The sequence below is a fragment of the Camellia sinensis genome, chromosome 15 (assembly GCF_055761805.1).
Source record: "Camellia sinensis isolate YWXY chromosome 15, ASM5576180v1, whole genome shotgun sequence".
Lineage (NCBI taxonomy): Eukaryota > Viridiplantae > Streptophyta > Magnoliopsida > Ericales > Theaceae > Camellia > Camellia sinensis.
The window spans coordinates 90,285,184-90,307,806 of record NC_138975.1 but is presented as its reverse complement, the minus strand read 5'-3'; the positions used below and the strand labels follow the sequence as shown (position 1 = coordinate 90,307,806).

At 44.1% G+C, this 22,623-nt stretch overlaps 1 protein-coding gene across 1 annotated transcript; it reads left to right on the top strand.

Annotated features, from left to right (window-relative positions):
* The first annotated feature begins 17,005 nt into the window (after positions 1 to 17,005).
* On the top strand, positions 17,006 to 17,749 carry LOC145813116 (uncharacterized). The gene is made up of 2 exons (XM_082908389.1): positions 17,006 to 17,155; positions 17,288 to 17,749. Exons 1-2 carry the CDS (start codon positions 17,006 to 17,008, stop codon positions 17,747 to 17,749), a joined length of 612 nt encoding a protein of 203 aa, XP_082764515.1.
* The last annotated feature ends 4,874 nt before the right edge of the window (positions 17,750 to 22,623 follow it).

Genomic DNA, 22,623 nt, shown 5'->3' with positions numbered 1-22,623 from the left:
GGCCACTACACCCCTTTGCAGAAATTCTTTCAACGGATCAGAGAGTATCGGTTGCGGTTGAATCCTCAGAAGTGTACGTTTGGTGTTACAGCAGGGAAAATGCTGAGGTTCTTGATCACATAGAGAGGTATCAAGGTCGATCCTTCTAAAATCAAGGCCATCTTAGAAATGCCACCACTGAGGACTAAAAAGGAGGTGCGAGGCTTTCTGGGTAAAGTGTAATTCATAAGACGGTTTATCGTAAAATTAACCTTGACTTGTGGACCACTCTTTGGTCTCCTGAAGAAAGGAAAGAAGTTCCAATGGGATGGCCAATGCCAAGCTACTTTTGAACAGATTAAACAATATTTACAGAACCTACATGTGTTGTCACCGCCTGAGCCGGGGAAATCGTTGATTCTGTACCTTTCAACGACTAAAACTACAATGGGCTGTATGCTTACACAGGAGTCTGAGAACAAAGTAGAGAAAGCTATCTACTACCTGAGCAAGAAAATGCTGGATTACGAGACCAGCTACACTCCGCTGGAGAAGGCTTGTCTGGCCTTGGTATGGGCTACCAGGAAACTATGGCACTACCTGTTAGCTCACTCTACAATACTGGTTTCGAGATTAGATCCCATCAAATATCTTTTCGAGAAATCAGCACTTACGGATAGGCTAGCCCGTTGGTTGCTTCTACTTTCCGAATTTGATCTGAAGTACATGACGCGCAAGTTAGTAAACGAGAGAACGGTAGCAGAGTTCCTAGCTGATCACCCAGTTGAAGGGGATGAAGCAGTTGAGTATTTGTTCCCAGACGAGGCCATTCTGTATTTTGAAGAAGAGACCTGGACGATGTACTTTGACGGAGTGTCAAACCAATACGAGTATAGGATAGGGGTGTTGCTGATAGCACCCGACAATTCCCGCATACCCTTAGCATTCAAACTCCGGTTTAGAGTATCGAACAATGGAGCAGAGTACGAGGCATGTATTGCTGGTTTAGGAGCCGCCCTAGAACTAGGGGTAAAACGGTTGGATGTCATCGAGGACTCAAACCTTGTTGTATCTCAAGCTAAAGGAGATTGGAAAGTTAAAGAAGAAAAGGTGAGAATCTATCACCAGGCCTTGGACGTTTTGATTCCTCGGTTTGAGAAACTGAATTTCGCCCATCTGTTAAGAGAGAACAACAGGTTCACTAATTCATTAGCAACTCTATCTTCTATGATAAACATCCCTTTCGGAGTCCGGATGCGCCCGATCATCATTGAACAGAAATTTGTGCCGGCCTACGAGCTGATTGCTTCCATAGATGAAGTACAAGATAAGAATCCCTGGTATTACGATGTCTGGAACTTCTTGGAAAAGGAAGTGTATCCACCAGGGAAAATGCCAAAGATAAGAGGGCAATTCGAAGAATGGCTGCTCAGTTCATCGTCTACGAGGATAAACTGTACAAGAGAGGTTATCTCGGGATGCATAAACTGTGTGTTGATGCCGAAGAATCGAAGCGCCTGATGGAGGCCATCCATGGAGGAGAGTGTGGAGCGCACATGAACAGGGTGATGCTAGCCCGAAAGATCCTTAGATAGGGTTATTACTGATCCACCATGGAGGAGGATTGTATTGGCTTTGTTCGCAATGCCACAAATGTCAGATCCATGCGAACCGCATGAACATTCCACCGTCGAAGCTGTACAACATAACTTCGCCATGGCCATTTTCAGTCTGGGGGATTGATGTAATTGAGGCTATCACTCCAAAGGGGTCCAACAAGCATAAGTATATTCTGGTAGCGATAGACTACTTCACGAAGTGGGTTGAGGCCCAATCTTATGCGGCGTTGAAGGCATCGCACGTTGGAAAGTTCATCAGGAACAACATCATTTGTCGCTACGGGGTCCCGAACGAGATTATTTCAGATAATGGCTCCCACTTTAAGAATGAGGTGATCGACTTGTTGGAGAAGTACAACGTGGCTTTTCATAAGTCTTCTACATATTGGCCTCAAACCAACGGAGCAGTTGAGGCTGCCAACAACAACATCAAACACATTCTGCAAAAGATGGTGGAAACCTACCGGGACTGGCCAGATAAGCTGTCATTTGCTCTTTGGGGCTACCGAACTTCGATTCGAACTTCTACTGGGGAAACTCCGCATTCCTTAGTTTACGGGATGGAGGTTGTTCTGCCTATCGAAGTTAAGGTTCCGTCATTACGGGTATTGGCTGAGTGTCAGATAGCTGAGGCAGATTGGCAGCAAAGCAGGTTCGAAGAACTCATGCTCTTTGATGAAAGAAGGCTGAGAGCACTGTATCATGTTCAGGGTTATCAGCGAAGAATTGCCAGGGCTTTCAACAAGAAGGTTAAGTCCAGGAATTTGAAAGAAGGAGATTTGGTGCTCAAAGACAACCGAGCTCCCATCCACGACCCTAAGGGCAAGTTCAGACCCAATTGGACTGGTCCTTACATCATCAAGTCTATCTGGTCAGGTGGAGCTGTCGTTCTGATGGACCTAGATGGCCTAGAGTTCTCCCAACCGATCAACATGGATAAGTTGAAGAAATACTTTCCCTGAGTGGCTCGCTAGGCCGAAAACCAGAAAGGGCAACCTAGGCAAAAGTTAGAGCACAAAAAATTTGAAATTATAAAAACTGAGCTCGCAAGGTTGAAAACCCAGAAAGGGCGGCCTTGGCAAAAGTTAGAGCGCAAAAGGAGAGTGTTAATACAGGAGTGAACCTGAGCCGAACTACGTAAGGCTTGATTGCCATCTTCGGGATACGTAGGCAACTTCATTCTGAAGTCTAGCCATAAACACTTCCTCGATCAACTTTGTCCATGTGATCATGTTGGCTATCTTTGTCTATTCTACATTCAAGAGCTCGGTTGTCATCTCCAGTGTAGTACTCTTTAGACTAGGGGCAACATTCCAGTTACTGAGGATCTGGGGTTGTACATCTCAATGATAGATCTCAGGTGTGTCCAGTTTTGATCCATATTGAAAATGGTTTTGAAAAGTTTTAATAAAAGTTGATTTTGCTCAAATTAATCTTTTTACGCCTTAGACCATTTTTGGACCAAACGGAAAATTTTCAGTACCCACAACCTTCAATTGTATTAATTTCAATACAGAGTTCTCCTACTCTTGAATACAAATTGAAGTTTCTTTTTTTATTACATTCATAAAGAAAACTTGAAAGTACTAATTAAAGCAAATAAATTCGGGGCATAGTCAGGTGTTCCTGCGTCCCCTCCCAGAGCTGGTCGAAGCCTCTGACGCCAAAGTATGCCCAACCTGTGCCTCTTCATCGAGCCAAGCTATGCACTCATCAGAGAGGGTGTAACTGAAAGTGAGAGCGGGGACCAGAAGCTCTCTCATCCTCCATGATGTGGCATACCGAGCTAGTTATGCGCCTCGGACTGGAAATGCAACAGGGTACTCTATCCCCTCTTCCGGGCAAATCTAATCATGTCTAAACTGGCGCCGAAATCGGAAAGGAAAGTAAAAGACACAGTGTGTCAGGCCAATCAACTGAATCCCAGGCTGGCGGGTCATGCTGTAGCTCATTACCAGTAAATTAAGCCAGGGGCAGTGCCAAGCAATGCTGATAGCAGACAAACTGAATATCCAGTCGCACCACCATCCCTCATCAGGGGCATCAACTAGGCGTCGTTGAAAGAAATAGCCGCGAGCTGAATATGCTGGTCACGAGTCCACAACCTTCAATTTATCCATCAACCATATCTGGGAAGGGATGAAAATGAAAGATTAAAGAATAGAGAGGTGTACGTTGAGAGAAAAAGTGAGAAAAGGGTTTTGAGAGAAAAATCGAGCTTGAGGGCCGAGTGATGTGAGAAATATATGTGAGATGGGGTGGAAAACATTACCTGCAGTAGTAGTGGACTCCCCGTGAATCTAGTCGTCCCCTGGGGATGAAAAGCGTCCAAACCCATCAATGTCTCAGCTAGTGTCATGGCGATGCAGCTCTTGCCCTCTTTCAAGCCCTTGGCGACTTCAATCAAACGAGTGCTAAACCCACCGGAGCCTAGGGCAAGCAAGAAATGAGACAACATGCATAAGCAAAGCGCATGTCGCCAGAACCCTGCCAATGATGATGGCCGCGATCACCGGCATCAGAAAAACGACGAATCAAGCTTGGAATATCTAGCTCTCTGCCGTGAATCAATGACTGAGCGTCATGCCAAGTAAGGCCACACATCCAACCTAAGGCTTGGACGTAGCCGAAGTGGAATTGAGGCAAGATTTCTTCATCGCACTCGGATTCCATTAAAGCTTGGAAGTCCTCAGAAGTGGGACATATCTCTTGTCCGCCAAAGCTAAAGATGTGTGTCACCGGATTCCAAAACCTTGCCGCGGCATGAAGGAACGGAAAACGCAGCGGGGTGCGACTCAACGTGAATAGTGCATTTATTCCAAAGCCCCAGAAATTCAGCTTTTTTGAGCCATCCAAGTTGGCAATCCAATTTGTGAGATTTTGGACAAGAAATGTTTCCATTTGGTACAAAAATTGAGCTGAAATAGAGAAACTACAAAGCTGGGTCTTTTGAAGAAGATAAGGTGTTGAGTGGAAGACAGGTGGCAGCATTCCGGAGGTTTTTGCCATTTTTGGCCGATCGGCCAAAAAGAGTGCCTACCGACCATCTTTTTAGCTGATCGGCTAGTAATGATGGTCAATGGTCATTTCTTATGGCCGCTGGCCTCTCACCTTGGCCAATGGCCTTCCCTTTTGTTCTCTATGCTATCCATGTGTTGGAGATGTTGAGAACTTGTGACTTGTTCCACTTCAAACGCCTTTCGGTGATGATTTTGCGACATCACGCCTGTGTCACTTCAATTTCTTTATCGAGTTGTTGTACTTTTGTTTATCGAGTTGTATTTCGTGTTCTTTAGTCCTTGTCTTGCTTATCGAGTTGAATTTACATTTGGTTAGCATGTCATGTTCTTTGTTTTGCTTATCGAGTTGTTTTATTATCAGTCGGTTCGCTACCTGATTAATGCAATTCGAGTGTTTAGTTTTCAAAACAAAGTTCAATCTCATTTACATTGTTATGTAATGTGATGCGATGCGATGCGATGCTTAGAATGTACAAATGTAACACTTTTTTAACAAAAAGAGCTGCTTCATTCCATCATGTTTTCTTTTGCAAAGGTATATAGTTTTTAAGAACATAAAAGCCTACCTAAGGCAGTACAATGTGCAAAAACTACTATTAAAATGAAAAATAAAGCAAAAAAAAAGAGGAGCATCTGGATCGGCGCCAGTCGCCTCAAGTGCGGTAGTCTGTCCTCATCCTCTTCCTGGATGAAGGTCCAGGATCACCACTATCAGCTCCACTGTCTGAGCCTGAACCGGAACCATCCCCAACCTCATCCTGAGACGACTATGCCTCTGCATCAAACTCGTCATCATCTGGGGCAGGCTCCCGTGAGCTACTCCCAGAGTGAGTACGCCCAGCTCTACTACGGCTGCATACTAAGATCCCTCGTCCTGCTCTCCCCGCTCCTCGGACAGGTATTGAAGGTCCTGCTGAAGCACCCCCTGCAGCCGGTATCTGGAATGGGGCTTGGAAAGAACAACCGGCAAATGCATCAGTTATGCTATGCATAGTCAAGTATGGTATCGAATACAGTGTATGAGTACAGTGTATGAATGCCGTGAGTAGTGTATGAGTACAGTGTATGAATGCTGTGAGAAGTATATAAGTTACAGTGTATCAGTGCCGTGAGTGGTATGTGAGTGCGATGTATCAAGTGTCGTATTGATAATATGATGTATCAGATCATGTATGGAACAGATTATGCAAAGTTTTGGGATTGAGGTTGAAAGAGTTTACCGGGATACCGTAAATGCTCAACATGTCTACACTCCTTTGTAGCATCCCCATTACTGAGGCTAACAACTCTAGAGCCTGTCCAGTATACTCGATGGAAGCCTGCAAAGGTGTTGAAGTAATTAGTATTCTGCGGGATATCAAATGAAATGAAATGACTGTACAAAGTAAAGAGTATAGCACATACTGAGGTCGAGCCGCGAACTCCGACGAGCTCATGATCAGCCAGAGGAGGAGCAATGGGCATCTGATAAGTTTTCCAACCCTGTCCTCGACATGTCATGGTGGTGGGCAGCTCTGGCCACTCTGCTCTCCGTCTCCTCCAGGACCACTCCTGTCGCGGACCTGAGTTGTCCTCGGTGCTCCTACTCCTCCCACAGGGGCTGTAGGCCTCTCCCTCTCGACTCGATGAGCACTGGCTAGAGGTCTCATGAGATGAGTCTCGATGAAGGTGGTGTAGTCGCCCTCATCTCGGAAATATTCAGTGTCCTAACTAATCGTGAAATCGGTCATCTCCTGTAGGGTGTACCTCTCTGTATGCCTCATATGGGTGGGAGGTGGCCTCGGAACTATCTGCTCAGGTAAACCAAGGGTCTGCCGCAAGAAGCGCTCTCCCAAGTACCAAGCCCGGCAGACCGGACCCTCCAGCAAGACTCAGAATCGGGCAGTCTCCCGAGCACCCATGTACTGGTCTCTCACTGCATCCGGCAACACGGCCCAGGGCTGCCAAGTGATCTGCAAATGACAGGATATACAGTTTGTTATCTGCTATTGAAAGTACAATGTAAAGTGAAGCTTAAATAAAGTGTAATGTTTGAAATACCTCTGCCGTGGTAATGGTGTCGAAGTATCTGTGAAGAACATGAAAGACTCCCACGGTCTCTGCTCACACCTCACATCGTATCGATGAGAATATGGGACAGCGAGGGACATCTCCACCTCCGGCTCTAGAGCAAGCCTCGGAAAGTAGGGATACACCCATAACTACAGAGTGTAATAGGGTAAGAATGAGTATGATTATCAATAAGGCAGTATGCAGATAAAGCAGAAACCCGAGAATGGTGTGCAGTGTATTGTGAAGTGTGTGCAGTGTACAACCAGTGTAAAGCAGATTGCGTGTGTGTAGTGTGTGTGGTGTATAGATAGTGTAAGGCAAAACTGTAAAACAGAAAGGAAAGGTGTACCTCCCAGGCTCGCCAGTATCCTCCTAGCAGATGTCCGCTACGGTGGGATGAAGAGCTCATGTACTTGTAAAGCGTGGCCAAGCCTGCACTACCCCAGTCGTAGCACCGGATCTAGGTCATGTCCACCAACGCGGTCAACAGATAGAGGCCAACTGTGTTCGCCCGATCGGCGAAGAGAGTGGTGCCCAGCAAGAACATCAGGAACCCTCGGGCATACTGCTCCACCTCCTCGCAGGTCGTCGACATCTGCACTCTGAACTGGTCCTCGAACCAAGAATACCTCACGAAGCCTGGCCGGAAGAGAGGTGGGCGAGCGCCGAGCAAGAACATCTGGGCAACATTTCACTCGCCCATATCAGTATCAAAAGGGATTGGATCACCCCCTACTCCGATGCTACTGAGCATGGAGAAGTCGAAGGGAGTCATCGTCATCTCCCCCGTTGCGGAAAGGTGGAAGGAATCGGTGGTGTCCTACCACCTCTCTACCAGCGCGCCTAGAAGGGGCCCACTCGCAGTGAGGCACGAGAGTCCCATGCAGAAAATGCCGAAGCCAGCCTCGTCAATGATATGGCAAACCTCGTCGGGTAACTCCATGTACCAACCCCGGGCGATGGTATTCCCATACCCCCGGAAGGCATGGGAATCTCCATGTGTTCAAGACAAACAGATGCGAAGCAGTGTTAGAAATACAGTGTTTGAATATGTTCAGAATTGATGAAAATACAGTGTGTGTGCATGTGTTCGAGTTTACACAAATATCGTGTATGAGTGTGCTCACGGTTGTAGACACCCCATTTTTAACTGTCCTCAAGACTTGGACGTCACCGTTTGAACACTCGGTGATTATCCATATTTGTGTTCGTTTGGAGTTCTCGGAGGTCTCGGCTCGCGCGCCTTGCCTCAGGATCTTCGAACTTGACTGTTTAGTGTCTGGTTTTGCATCAAACACTTGTGTTTTGCCTTGGAGGGGCAGGGAATGCCTTGTGAGGCATCCCCACACACCACCGGCAGTGGCTAGAGGCCACCGGTTGGTTTTTGATGCCATCGGCAATGTATATTGCCGGTTGGCACTCTTTGATGCCGGTCGGCACTCAATTTTGCCAAAATGGCATTTTGGGCCGGCCGACTACTGTGCATCTGCTTTTGCAGATATTTTAAGACAGCTGTCTTGCTTTTGGCTCCCCTCCATACACGTGTATGGAGGGATCTCTCTCTTGGAAGCTTGTCTTGTAAGCTTTACAAGACAATAAGCCTCTATAAAGAGAAGCCTTGTCTCTTGGCTTTAGGGTTGGAGAGACTTTAGACATTTTAGAGATAAAAAGACAGAGGAGAGCTCTGGTTTTAGGGTTAGGGTTTGATACATATCTTATCTCTCTTTCCCTCTCTTTAGTGTTCTAGGTGTTTTAGTCCATACTATTGCACACAAACACCTAGTGTTTCACCTTCCTTTGGTTACTGAGGTTCTAAGGGACTGGTTTTAGTGTTTTGGAGTTGGATTCAAGCCAAGGAGGGCCATTGGAGCATCATTGTTGAAGAGGTCTTCAAGGGTAAGAATCTTACCCCTTTTTACCCCATTTTTGCATCTTGTTTTTGCCTATCTTTGAACTGTTTTTGTGCTTAGTGTATAATACAAAAAAGTTTTTTTTTTAGCTCTCTTGATTGTTTATTAAGAGTGTTTTGTGGTTTAAGGGTGTTTGACCCCTCTTAGGCCTCGAAAGGCCCCATTTTGAGCCATTTTGAGCAAGTTTCGAGACTTTGGTATTTGGGCCTCTTCACCACTGAAATCTTGAGGGATTTCAGTGGTGGAGATGGTGCCTTGAAGTCTCCAAAAGGAGAGGGCCACCCCTCTCCTTGTTGTCCTTGAAATGGACCATTTTTGGCCTCTTGAGGGAGCACCTAGCTAAGCTTCATGTCGACCATGCCTTAGTTGTTTTTTGTGCTTAATATGTCATATTATACCTCTGTTTTTTGTTGGTTTTGGTACACCATGCATGCTTAGCATACCTACCATGTAATGCCATGTTATTGCCTCAATGTGCCTTAGGTTGTTAGCCCTTATTAGAGCATGTTTTAGGCTTAGCCTTGTGAAGGTTTTGTGCTCATTTTTCCATGTTTAAGGTATGTCCTAGGTTGTTTGGGTCGAATTTGGCATGCTTAGTATAGCTCCTTTGCATTCCAGCTTGTTGGCCTTAAGTGTATGAGTGTATAGCATGACATTTTTGCATTGATTTGGTGATTTGGAATCATCCACCATGTCATTTCAGACCTTATAGTATGCTTGTATGCTTGCTTTAGTTACCTCTTTGATGCTTTGAAAGCTCGTGTTGTATGCTCCATGTTTAGGCCATTGCGTATGCCTTTGATTTTGAGCCACTTAGATGCCATCTAGGGGGTCCCCTTTGCATGGTCTAGGTCTGCCTTGAACTTATTTTAAGCCCCCTTTGCCTTGTGAGGCTTGGTTGGCTTAGCCATGGTTCAACCCCCCTTGACTTGCTTCAAGTACTTGGACCATTTGCATGCTAATGTTTAGCTTATCTTGTTGCTTGGATTGACATCATCCTAACATGATTTACAATGCTTACCTTGCATGCTATTTGTCCATGATTGCCTCATCCAAATGTGGTTAGAAATAACCCTTTGATGCTTAAGCATTTAGGCCTTCAACATGTGCATGTGTGTATGTGTTTTGGTCCTTTATTTTGGTCACTTTAAACACTGTTTTGGGCCTTATTAGAGCTGCCCAAACCATGTATAAGTCCATCTTTTCATCCATTTGCATTGCCTCATGTTTGCTTGTATGCTTGCATAAATGTCTTGCCATGCCATGTTGCATCCTTAGCTTGTATGTCTAGGTTGCATTGCATCTTGCATGCATGCCTTATTCCTTGACTTGGTGATAGGAATTGGGCCTTGGTTTGTTTGTTTGGTTTGCATTTCATTTGACATGAAAATTGCACTCTTGATCCTTTGGGCCATCATGCATGGAAATACGTGATTGGTGGTCCGAGAATCGAGACACATGCCCCTTTGAGTTACAAACATGATAGGGAGCATGATTAGTGCATACATGCCTTGAATTGTGCTGCCATGCTTTGCCTTGCCCTCTGTTGCTGTCAATTGCAGATTCTGCAGGAACACTCTGCCGACCGGCAATTTCTAGCGCCGACCGGCAATCATTTCCCTGCCGATGGATTCATTTTGTGCCGGTGGCCACATGCTACTGCCGGTGGCAATCCCATTCAGCCGGTGGTGTTCCCCGATGTCCAAGGAAGCAGTCCTGAGGTTTTGACAACCTCCAAAGGAGTGAAGGAAGGAAAACAGAGGCAGCCTATGCATGGCGGTGCATTTCCGAGTAGGACCGAACATGCATTGCATCAGACTCTCCTCCCGAGGCGGTTTACTGCTTAATTAGCTTAGTTAATTTGCTTAACTAGTTAATTGTCTGTAATATTTAATTAGCTTGCGTAGTTAATTAATTTGTAATATTTATTCGATCCCTCCGAGCGAGGATAAATCTGTAATAAGTGTGGGTGAGTGTGTGTATGTCTTCAAATCCCCACATCTTTCTTCCCTTTTATTTACCTGCTTGATGGTTAGTATTAGGGTACATTTAATTTAGCATACCTTATGTTATGCATACGTGCATTCATGCATTTGTATTGCACGCATTGGGCTCGGTACATCACGCTAACTGCATTTGTACTTCAAATTCAAAACTGAATATGTGATAGTTGATCGCATTTCACATGTCATGTTTAGGTTAGCCGAGCCTGTCTAGATTGCATTTTTGCATGCGATGCATTAGCCATTCTTAACATGAACTAGGACATGCATGTTTGCTAACTAGTTTATTGTTTTGGCACGGAGTACGATGTAAGTATTTATGCTTTAGCATCTCGCATGCGTGTGAATGTTGCCATGACAGTATGTTTGCCATGTGGCTAACTGCTTATATGAGATAAACTGTTTGAATGCCCGTGGGTGAAGGTTGGATTGTTTGAGTTGGAAAACTCATTGAAATCCGTATTTTAGCCTACTTGCGAGTAGCAATTTCCAAAGCGCTTTTCAAAACAAACGGATATGCAGTGACTGTTTCCAAATTAGGCAATCTAGTCTATACTTGTTTGCTGTGCGCATAACATAGTAATTCTAGGCTAATAAATGGAATAAGAACATATAATGTTTTCAAAATCGGATATCATGGTTAGTAGAGGCCGGCCTTCGGACCGGGCGAAAGGGGGTGCTCATAGCTGACCTTCCCCGATCGTACCCAAGCTCCCGAGCCGAGACAACTCCGGTGATGACGGACATGTGGCCTTCGGCACCGAGTCAGGGTTTCCTAAATTCCCCCATAAAAAATATTTAGGTGGCGACTCTGTATCTGGCAAAGCAGTCCATGTTTGGCACTTTTTTTCAAAAAATCTGTTTCTCAAAACGATTTGCCGGATTTGGACTCTTTGGTTCAAGATTAAGATCCGTGACAACAAATCGAGTCCGAACTGTAGCGAAGGCCCCTCGCGGGACGCGTCTACAACGGTGAACTAAGCATGTGATCTACAACTGTGTTTGAGATGATCAGATAAAGGGCAGTATCGGCTATTCAAGGTATAATGACTTACATTGCAGAAAGTAAAGAGGAAGAGTATACCTCAGTGGTGTCGTAAGAAAGGTGCGACTCTGGCTCGCGTAGCAGGAGCTCCAATGGCGCACCTCGCGCGTAACTCCTGAGCTGGCGGATGCTATCTGAAGGCAATACATGCATCGCTGGCCGATATGTCGTCGGGTCGAAAGATTGAACATTGAGAGGTAAAAGCTCGACCTCGGGATTCGTGTCCATCTCTAGAGGAGTCCCATCCCATGGAATATCATCAACCATCTCGAGAAGAGTGCAAGATGGCCGAAGGTATGGAAAGTGGGTAAAAATACAAAAAGTCAACCGAAAGTCAACCCCGAGGGGTGAAAAATGGGAGAAAAGGTTGAAGTGCGGAAGAAGGCAGGGAAACCAAGGCTAACTTGGGGAAAACAAACCCCAAGTGGTGGAAATCGAGAATGTGGCACCGAAATCATGTTTCGTTCGGTTCAAAGTGTTTGGAACGAAGAGGGTTTCGCGAATCGAAAGCCGCGAGAGGCTTGAAAACGGGAGAAAAGCATGGATCGAATGAAAAAAAATGCCCTAGAGGAGGAGGAGAGTGAATTTCGGCTAAGTAGAAGTGCGGACATAGGGTTTGGAACCCTATATTTAAAGACCCGAAGCAAATGGACAAAATTGCCCCGAATCTAACACTTTTGGCCGATTGGCCAAATTGTTAGCTGATTGGCTAAATTGTTGGCTGATAAACTCTTTTGATGGCCGATGGATGGCCGATAGCTCTCCCTTGTGGTCGATGCACCTTCAATGCCCTTGTTTGGGTCAGTTCTATCGTTTTGTACCCTCATCTCTCAAGAAAGTGCAAGAAAATACATTTTTTGAAGTTTAGGTGGCCTTCGTGTTGACCTCGAACCATGTCTTCCGTGTGCGACGCTCAATACGCACAAGGTGTATCCTTTTTCGTATCCTTTTGTATATTGCCAGATTCGAGAATTGCTGTTGAATATCTTGCCTTACGAGTGTTTTGTCATATTTGTAAGACGCGCGTTTGTTATATGCCTTTTCACTCTTACATTGAGCATGCATCATCTTGTTTTGAAGTTGCATCTTAACATCGCGAATAACATGCCATTACCATGCTTACGTTGAACATATGCCTCTCTTTGATTGTTGCATTGTCATGCACACACTATATGTGTTGTCATGCACGTTTTGTTCGCATTGTCATGCACATCTTCCTTGCATTGTTATGCACATTGCTTGCGTTGTCGCGCATGCTTTTGCATTGTTATGCACATTACTTGCATTGTCACGAACGTTTTGTTTGCATTGTCATGCACATCTTCCTTGCATTGTTATGCACACACTATATGCGTTGTCGTGCACGTTTTGTTTGCATTGTCATGCATATCTTTCTTGCATTGTTATGCACATTGCGTGCATTGTCGCGCATGCTTTTCTTGCATTGTTATGCACATTGCTTGCGTTGTCGCGCATGCTTTTCCTTGCATTATTATGCACATTGCTTGCGTTGTCGTGCATGCTTTTCTTGCATTGTTATGCACCCCTTGCTTGCGTTGTCACACATGTTTTTCCTTGCATTGTTATGCACATTGCTTGCGTTGTCGCGTATGCTTTACTTGCATTGTTATGCACCCCTTGCTTGCGTTGTTGCGCATGCTTTTCCTCACATTGCTATGCACATTGCTTGCATTGTCGCGCATGCTTTTCCTTGCATTGTTATGCACATTGTTTGCGTTGTCGCGCATGCTTTACTTGCATTGTTATGCACCCCTTGCTTGCGTTGTCGCACATGTTTTTCCTTGCATTGTCGCGCATGCTTTACTTGCATTGTTATGCACCCCTTGCTTGTGTTGTCGCGCATGTTTTGCTTGCATTGTCATGCATCTTTTCACTTACATTGCTATGCACCTTCTCACTCGCATTGTATATGCATGTGTTTATCTCGTATTGAACTGATTTCTAGATCTAACGTTGAACGTGTGTTTCTACTATATTGTACCTGTTGAATTTCTTTCTTTTGCAGGCACGATATTGTATGTACAGTTCATTTGAAGTTGGTGAAACCAGATGATATTGTATGTACGGTTCATTCAAGAGAAGTCCCGGTTCAGTTTGGCTGCTACCCTTCTCCACTCGCGTTTGGCATGCGTTTGGACGCATCTCTCTCCTCTCGCATTTGGCACGCGTCTGGATGACTGTGCTTTCTTGCCCAGTCCTTTCCTTTCCTGTATGTGATACGCTGAGAGATGTTGTGTTTGAGACTCCGGGTATCCTTGGTAGACGCTTTTAGTCTTCTCCGCGTGAGACACAATGAGAATTGCATAATTTTCTTGCATCATTTCAGTTGGAATGTGTGGGACTATTCTTTCTTATTCGCTTGCTTAAAATGTTGTATTTGTTTTGCATAAATGCTTCAATACAGCTCTCTTTGTATGATCATGAGTTATGTTTGGCATCGTGCATGTCATTTGCATCTTGCCCCTGCATGCGGGCGCATCTCTTTGTTATCTTGTATGCTTGTCTAAGTCTTCGGCCTTATCAAAAATGGGTCGTCTCTAGGCTTTGACATTCACTCTCGGCATTTTATTACTTTAGAGTTCTGTTAAAGAGGGGCAACTGTAGACACCCCATTTTTTACCGTCCTCAAGACTTGGACGTCATCGTTTGAATACTTGATGATCATCTATGCTCGTGTTCGTTTTGAGTTCCCGAAGGTCTCGGCCGCACGCCTTGCCATAGGATCTCTCAATTTGTCAATTTTGTGCTTGGTTGTGGACTAAGGACTTGTGATTTTGTTTACGAGGGAGTAGGGTGGCTTGTTTGACATCCCTACAACCCATCGGCTAAGCCTTGTGCTTATCGACCTTGTATTCTTGCCATCGGCCATTGCTGGTGGCCGATCGGCACTCTTTTTGGTCGATCGACACTATAATAACCCGACCCTCGTACATGATTTCTGTTATATTCTCAGTCCTCAAATGGTACTTTTAAATGCTTACTGTGTAGTTCCATGAAAAATTATGATTAAGGAAGTGAAATCCATGTCTATGAATGTCTATCTGTCTCACGAGGAAACTATCTGTCACCATTAACACGTTTGCATTAGAAATTGGAAGCCTTAACGGCTTAATTAGCTGAAATTGATTATATATCTGTGATCAGCATAATTTTTAAGTAATATTAAGCATGTTCGCGAAATTTTAATTTTGGAATGATTTAACGATTCATTTTTGTCTTATATGCCTTATTTATGCATATATACTTCTAAGACTTCATGAGCCTTAGTCAAAAAAAAAAAAAGGGAAAAACGTGAATACCATTTTTGGGGGAGAAAAGAAGAGAAAGTGAAGAAGAGAAATTGGGGGAGAAGGGATCCAACAAGAAAGCTTGGCAAAGTTGTTAGAGGTGTAGTAATGAATTCAAGGTAAGCTCAAATCTTTCTTATTATGGTTACTTAGAGTTTGTAATTGATGTGTATGTTTAATTCATGTCCAATTCATGCTAAATTAATGAGGGTTTCTCTCAATTGGTTGCTTAGGCATCTAGATTGAGTGTGGTAGGGAATTATACTTCCATCTATGATTGTCTATCATCACTTCATGGAATTAGGCATATATCATGTGTTATGTTTAAAGATGTGAAGAACTTGAATCCAAGAATGGAATTAGAGAGAGAGATGGCTTGTTGAAGCTTCTAATCTTGGTTAATTTGTTATACTCAATGTAGAATCCATGTTATAGTGATGTTAGGTGGGAATATTGCATTAACCTAACCTTGGGTTGCATGTAAAAATGGAGTGAATACCAGGTTGGGACTCCAATGGAGGTCCAGAATTTCAGAAATTCGCTTGGTCCGCTCGAGCGTCGGAAAGCCCGGTCGAGCGGGAAAAACCACCTCTCAGCAGTTTTGTGTATTTTACAGTCCGCTCGAGCGGCCAAAGTTGCGCTCGAGCGGAGGACTCATTTTCAGGAAAAATTAAATGTTTGTTCAGCTTTGAGTGCTTGTTTCTCTGGTATTTTTAGAATATTTTACAGATGATTTTAAAGCGGTTGTAAGCATGCAAGGTGTAAGACTCAAGAGATGCTTTATAAAAAAAAGAAACTAATGTATTAATTGTGTGCAGGGCACACTCCAGAAGGAAGCAACACGCCACCTCAACACTGTGAGTAGTAGTACCTATGTAATGTTATGTAATCATGTCAATGTTTCAAAGCATGTAAGGCAATTATGTTAATGTCTCAAGCATGTAATGTACTTATGCATGTTGAAGATATATTAATGTTAAAGCATGTAAAGAAAAGCATTTACAAGTTTCAAGTGCATTTTCAAGGGCCTCGTGCCACAAGTTTCAAGTGCATTTTCAAGGGCCTCGTGCCATAAGTTTCAAGTGCATTTTCAAGGGCCACGTGCCACAAGTTTCAAGTGCATTTTCAAGGGCCTCGTGCCACAAGTTTCAAGTGCATTTTCAAGGGCCTCGTGCCACAAGTTTCAAGTGTATTACAAGGGCCTCGTGCCATATGTTCAAGGGCTTCGTGCCATCATGTTTCAAGGGCTTATAGCCACATGCTTATGTCACAGGATTAGGCCTAGGGCCATTATGAATTAAACGCAGAATCAGACAAACCATGTGCATGCTGCATCTTTCTATGTATTAATGCATTTAAGTTTCAAGTTAGATGTCGTTCATTATGTATTACTACTCATTGAGCTCGGCTCACTCTCTATTATGTCTGTTTCTGTAGGTTATCAGTCAGGGGGGTCAGTCCTAACTTTGACGCTGTCCCTTTTGTCAACCTTTACATGTTCAGGCACCATACCAGGCCTTTTATTTTTGTGAAGCTGCTAAGATATGGGTCTTCTTTTGAGAGCCACCTACGGACGTTGTACTTAACTTTTATATTCCTTTTGTTATGCCCAATTATCGGGCTAGGACTGTAAATATATATGTTATACACGATATCCAAGGATATAGTTTTAAACTTTATCCGCTTTTGATGATGTATGTAATGCATGAGATCCTGGCATATTAGAAATAGCTCAATGGAGTATGCTCGTATTTATGTTTTATTAATATTTTATGCTTCCGATAAGGCCCCGTACGGTATGTACATCAGTTTTTTTTTTTATGTTCATTTTCGCTTAGGTCCTGCCCAAACCTTTAGGGGCAGGCGTGGGGTGTGACAGTGGTATCAGAGCACGAGTTGCTATCGCACACACGGATCCATTGAGCTGTAGGGTGTCTAGAAAGGATTTAGGCCTCATGCATGACATCCTAAAAATATAAGACGAGTTCGATGGCAACATTAAGTGTACTCTGATAATGCTAACCATGACACACTATGTCTATAGTATTTAATTAATTGTTGTGTAAATTATGGTGAGAACAAGGACAGAAGATGTGGAAGATGCCACCTCAGCACGACTGGATAGGATGGAAAGGATGCTTATGGAAATGGCAGAGACCCTACGGCAACAACAGCAACAGCCTCCCCAACAGCCGCCACCACCACCAGTACCCCCACCTGTAATGCAAGATTTTCATGCTGAAGACCGAACTATCACCCTCACTAAGGAGTTTAAAAAGATGAAACCGCCAACCTTCAAAGGAGGAATAGAACCAATGAAAGCTGAGGCCTGGGTATTGGGCATAGAGAAGTTATTTGAAGTCTTTCCCTGCACCGAAGCTCAAAAGGTACAACTAGCGGCCTTCACTTTTGAGGACGAGGCACGGAGGTGGTGGATGCTTACGAGGACAATCCATCCAGAGTTAACATGGGATATATTTTTGGGGCTGTTTTATGATAAATATTTCCCCCAAAGCATGCGGGACAAAAAGGTGACGGAGTTCGAAACTCTCAGACAAGGGAACAAGACTGTTGCTGAGTATGAGGCCCAATTTGCAGACTTAGCCCGGTTTGCACCGCATATGGTGGACACGGACTATAAAAAGGCACGAAAATTTGAAGGGGGCTTACGGGGTGCCATCTTGGATCGAGTCAATATGTTAAAGTTGCCTACCTACGTAGATGTGCTGGAGAGGGCTGTTATAGCTGAGGGAAACCTTGCTACTCAGAACCGGATTGCTGAATGGAAAGGAAAGAGGCAAAATAATCAATGATCAAAGGGAGTGGCTACTCCACCAAACAAGAAACAAAACTCAGGGACTTCGAATACTTTTGCCCCTAATCAGGGTACGATTCCTGTTTGTTCGGAATGTGGAAAGAGGCATCATGGGATATTGTAGACACCCCATTTTTGACCGTCCTCAAGACTTGGGCATCACCGTTTGAACACTCGGTGATCATCCATGTTTGTGTTCGTTTGGAATTCCCGGAGGTCTCGGCTCGCGCGCCCTGCCTCAGGATTTCCGAACTTGACCGTTTAGTATCTGGTTTTGCACCGAACACTTGTGTTTTGCCTTGGGAGGGCAGGGTAGGGCTTGTAGGCCATCCCCACCCACCACCGGCAGTGGCTAGAGGCCACCGGCTGGCCTTTTTCTGCCATCGGCACTTTTGTTTGCCGGTCGGCACTTTTTATTGCCGGTCGGCATAGTTTATTGCCGGTCGGCACTGTTTTTTGTCGAAATGACATTTTTGGGCAGCCGACCACTGTTCATCCACTTTATGGAGATATTTTGTGCCAGCTGTGATAGCTGGCACCAACTCTTCCCCCCTCCATACACGTGTATGGAGGGATCTCCCTCTAAGCAAGCTTGTTGAATAAGCTTTGCAAGAGGGAGTCTTATAAGAGGAGGGCTTTCCTCTTGGTTCTAGGTTAGAAAGTTAGAAGCAAAAACCAGCCCTTAGAGATATAGATACATATTATCTCTATACCTCCCTCTCCCTCCCTTTTTGTGTGTGTTTCTTAGCTCAAAAGGTGTTTTTTACCTTACTTTTGCACCATTACACACACCATTACACCTTACTCTGAGATTGAGGAACTTGGGGGGTTGTTTCTTGAGTTTTTGGACTGGTTTTGATCAAAAGAAGGAGGCTAGACCATTTGTTCTTCAAGGGTTCTTCAAGGGTGAGCATCTTGCTTTTTATTCCCCAAACTTGCAATAGTTTTCTACCTATCTTGCTTGCTGTTTTAGCTCTTGTGTATAACATGAAAAAGGCTTGTATTTTCCTGCTTTAGAACTTTCATTAAGGTCATTTTGTGGTTTGAGTATAAACTCACCCTTCTAGGCCTTGCTTGGTCTATTTTGGTACCTCTTTGATAAGGCTTTGTTCACTTCAGCTTTTTGATCTCTTCACCACTGAAAATCAGTATATTTTGGTGTTTAAAAAGATGGTTTGAAGTCTTGCATAGGGGAGGGACACCCCTCTCCCTTTATGGTCTTGTTTCCTTGAGTTGTGGCCCAAAAAGGGTGACATGCATGCTTGCTTGGTTTTTGCTTCATTTCAGGACTTTTTGAGTATTTTTAGGTCATGTGGGATCTCTGTTTTTGGCCGGATTTGTGCCTCCTTGCATGCTTGTAATACTTGCTTTGTATTGCTCCATTTTGCTTAGAAGTGTATCTCATGATTAGGCCATGATTCTTGTGTGAGTTGGTTTAGTTCCATGAAGTTTTTAGTGCTGTTTTTCCATGCTTAAGGTTTGTTGGTTATCCATTTAGTCATGCTTGACATGTTTGCTAGGGTTGCTTTGTATTTTGGCTTAAAAGCTTTGAGCATGTTGACCTCTAGCATGTATGTTTGTGATTATCCTCATGATTTGACATCATCTAGGACCACATTTTAGTCCAAGAATCATGTTTGTATGTGTGCATGCATGACATCTTTTATGCCTTAAGAGTGTACCCTCTTGTGCCTAGGAATGAGCCTTAGTGCATATGCCTCTTGGGAGATACTTTAGCTGCCATATTAGGGGGTTTTGGGGTCCCTTTTTGCATGTAAAAATTCTGTTTTTATTTGTTTTGATCATGCCATGAGAGGTCATGTTGGTGGGGGTAAGTTGTCCCCTTTTGTGCCTTAACTTTTGGACCATAAGTTTGCTTGTTAACATGAGATGTTGTCCATCATTTTGAACACCTTTTGATGCTGTTTTGGGGCGGACTAAGGTCTGTCCCTTTATGGCTCAAAGGTTCCATTGCATGCTTGCTTCATGTTTGTTGCATGGTTGTTCCATTAAGCCTTGTAGCATATCAACCCCATGGTCAAAATTGGTCCATGTTTGTACCTTGTATGCTTGGCATTATACATTTGTCATGTTGGTTGCATAATGCTTGTTGTGTTTTACATCTTGGTGGCATGTTGCATTTGAGCCTTATGAGCATAACATGCATTGCATTTACTTGGTTTGGGGTGTCAAACCAAGTGTGGGAATCAAGGACCATTCATACTTCAAGTGATGTAATGCGCCTCGATTCTCGGTCATCGGGACCTTTGACTCCAACTTGATAAGGCCTCGGTTTTCATTTTGTTTGTCGCATGCATCTTCATATCAAATGGCAAATTTGATCCCTTGAGTCATCATGCACCATTGATGGCTCAAGGATCGAAGGTCATGTTTCTTTGAGTTCAAAACATGATAAGAAGCACAACCATGCCCACATGTACCTGAAAACCCCATGCCATGCACTGTCTGTTCTCTGTTTGCTGTCAAATTGTCTTCTGCAGGAAGTTTCTGCCGACCGGCAGAATTTGGTGCCGACCGGCAATCTCTAGAGTGCCGATGAATCTAATAAAATGCCGACGGGAATTGTGAAGTGCCGGTGGGAATTCTGTCCGGCCGGTGGTGCTCTGCAGGATGCAAGGAACTTGCTCCGGTATTTTGGCAATTTTCAGAAAGACAAGGCAGTACAAACAGAGGCGGCAGGAGTACAGTACGGGTTTTTCGGGCGGGACGGATTCGAGCATGCATCATTCGCGCGTCCCGAGGCAGAGGCTGTGGCCACCCTCTTCTTTCTTTTGCATCCTTTCTTTTAATTAATTAGGAAATTCTGTAATAATTTTATTTGTTTATTATTTGGGACTGTAATATTCATTTGGACCCTCTGAGTGAGGGTAAATATGTAATAAGTGTGAGTGAGTGGGTGTATGTCTTCCAATCCCCATTTCTTTCTTCCCTTTTATTTACCTGCTTATGATGGTAGATTAGGGCATTTTTGTAATTAGCATACCTTATGCTGTGCATGTGTGCATTCATGCATTTGTATTACATACATTAGGCTCGGTACATCATACTAACTGCATTCGCATTTTCAAATTCCAAATTGAATACATGAATCAATTCGTTGCATCTCATATGCCATATTTAGGTTAACCGAGCCTATTCTGATTACATTCTCGCATGCGTTGCATTAGGCAAATTAACATGAACTAGGACATGCATATTTGCTAACTAGTTTGTTGTTTTGGCACGGAGTACAATGTAAGTAGTTACGCTTTAGCATCCAGCATGCGTGTGAGTGTTGCCATGATAGCATGCTTGCCATGTAGCTAAGTGCTTATATGAGATATAACTGCTTGAATGCCTGTGGATGGAGGTCGAATTGCTTAAATTGGGATAACACATTAAAACTGTGAATTTTAAAGCCCACTAGATAATGGCAAAACCGTCTTTTCTAAAAGCCCACTTGAGGGTGGCAAAATCTGCATTTTAGCCTACTTGCGAGTAGCAAACCATTTTCAAAACAAACATGAAATGTTTTGTTCCAATTTGGGTGATTTGGTCTATACTTGTTTGCTGCGCGCATAACATAGCAATTCTAGGCTAATAACCGGAATAAGAACGCATAAAGTTTTCAAAAACGAATATCACGGTCAGTAGAGGCCGGTCTTCAGACCGGGCGAAAGGGGGTGCTCATAGCTGACCTTCCCCAATCGTACCCTAGCTCCCGAGCCGAGACAACTCCGGTGATGACGGACATGTGGCCTTCGGCACCGAGTCAGGGTTTCCTAAATTCTCCCATAAAAAATATTTAGGTGCCGACTCTGTATCTGGCAAAGCAGTCCATGTTTGGCACTACTTTTTTCAAAAATCTGTTTCTCAAAACGATTTGCCAGATTTGGACTCTTTGGTTCAGATTTAGAACCGCGACAACGAAATCGAGTCCGAACTGTAGTAGCGTGAGGCCCTCGCGGGGCGCGTCTACAGTTTCTGGCGACTCTGCTGGGGAACTTAGAGAGCTTGACTCGAACTCGTGATATCCTGTTTTGATTTCATTTATGTGTTTCTTTGCATTGCATGTGCATTGGTGCGCCTAGGAACACAGTGTTTGCCATCTGCCATTCCTGAACGGTTTGCCGGAGGCTTGTCTTGTCAAGGCATGACCATAAGGCTGACCGGTTATGGGCTCTGACAGTATGGGAACACAAACCCCAGTTTTACCGGGGCACCCTTTTTGACCATTCGACCTAGTGCATATTCGGAATCCATAGTGACCATTCCAAGCTAGGACAGGCTGCTTACCCGATATTAGGTTGTTTGAAACTGCTGCGTGCATAGCGAAACCCTAGCTCCTGACAAAATAGGACAGGGAAACCCTACCCCAATATAGGGGTGTTTGGGCTCTCTTTACTTGCTATGTGCTTTTAAAATGTATTTCTACAGGGGGGGAAAGTACATATCAGTCTACAAGTTTGAATATCAGGCCTAAGGGTATCAGTATCAGTTTAAGAGAATCAGTTATCTGCGGATACCAGGGTTCAGTTTTGGGAACAGATATTTTTCAGGGAACAGTGATCAGTATTGAGGAATAGGGTGTTCGGTACACCGATTATGTATTACGCATATCCAACTGTGTATTTTGTGTTTATCTTATGCCGTTATGCTGTCCGACTGTTAGTTTATTTATTGCTTTATTTATCTTTTTGCTAGGTAGTTTAGCATCATTGCTTCCAACCCGGTAGATATTCCCCGAGCACTCTAGATCAGAGGTCGTCGGCTCCATCGATCTGAGGATCTGATAGAAGGACAACCGGTGTACCATTCCCTACCCCCGGTTACTAAACGGAAGGCAACTAGGCAGAGGACATCGGTTCAACA

Excerpts from the sequence above, each read along its gene's own strand:
- LOC145813116 (XM_082908389.1), top strand. The coding sequence starts at position 17,006 with ATGGTGAGAACAAGGACAGAAGATGTGGAAGATGCCACCTCAGCACGA. Across the intron at positions 17,156-17,287 it reads CACCACCAGTACCCCCACCT|TTATTTGAAGTCTTTCCCTG; the intron begins GTAATGCAAGAT and ends GGCATAGAGAAG.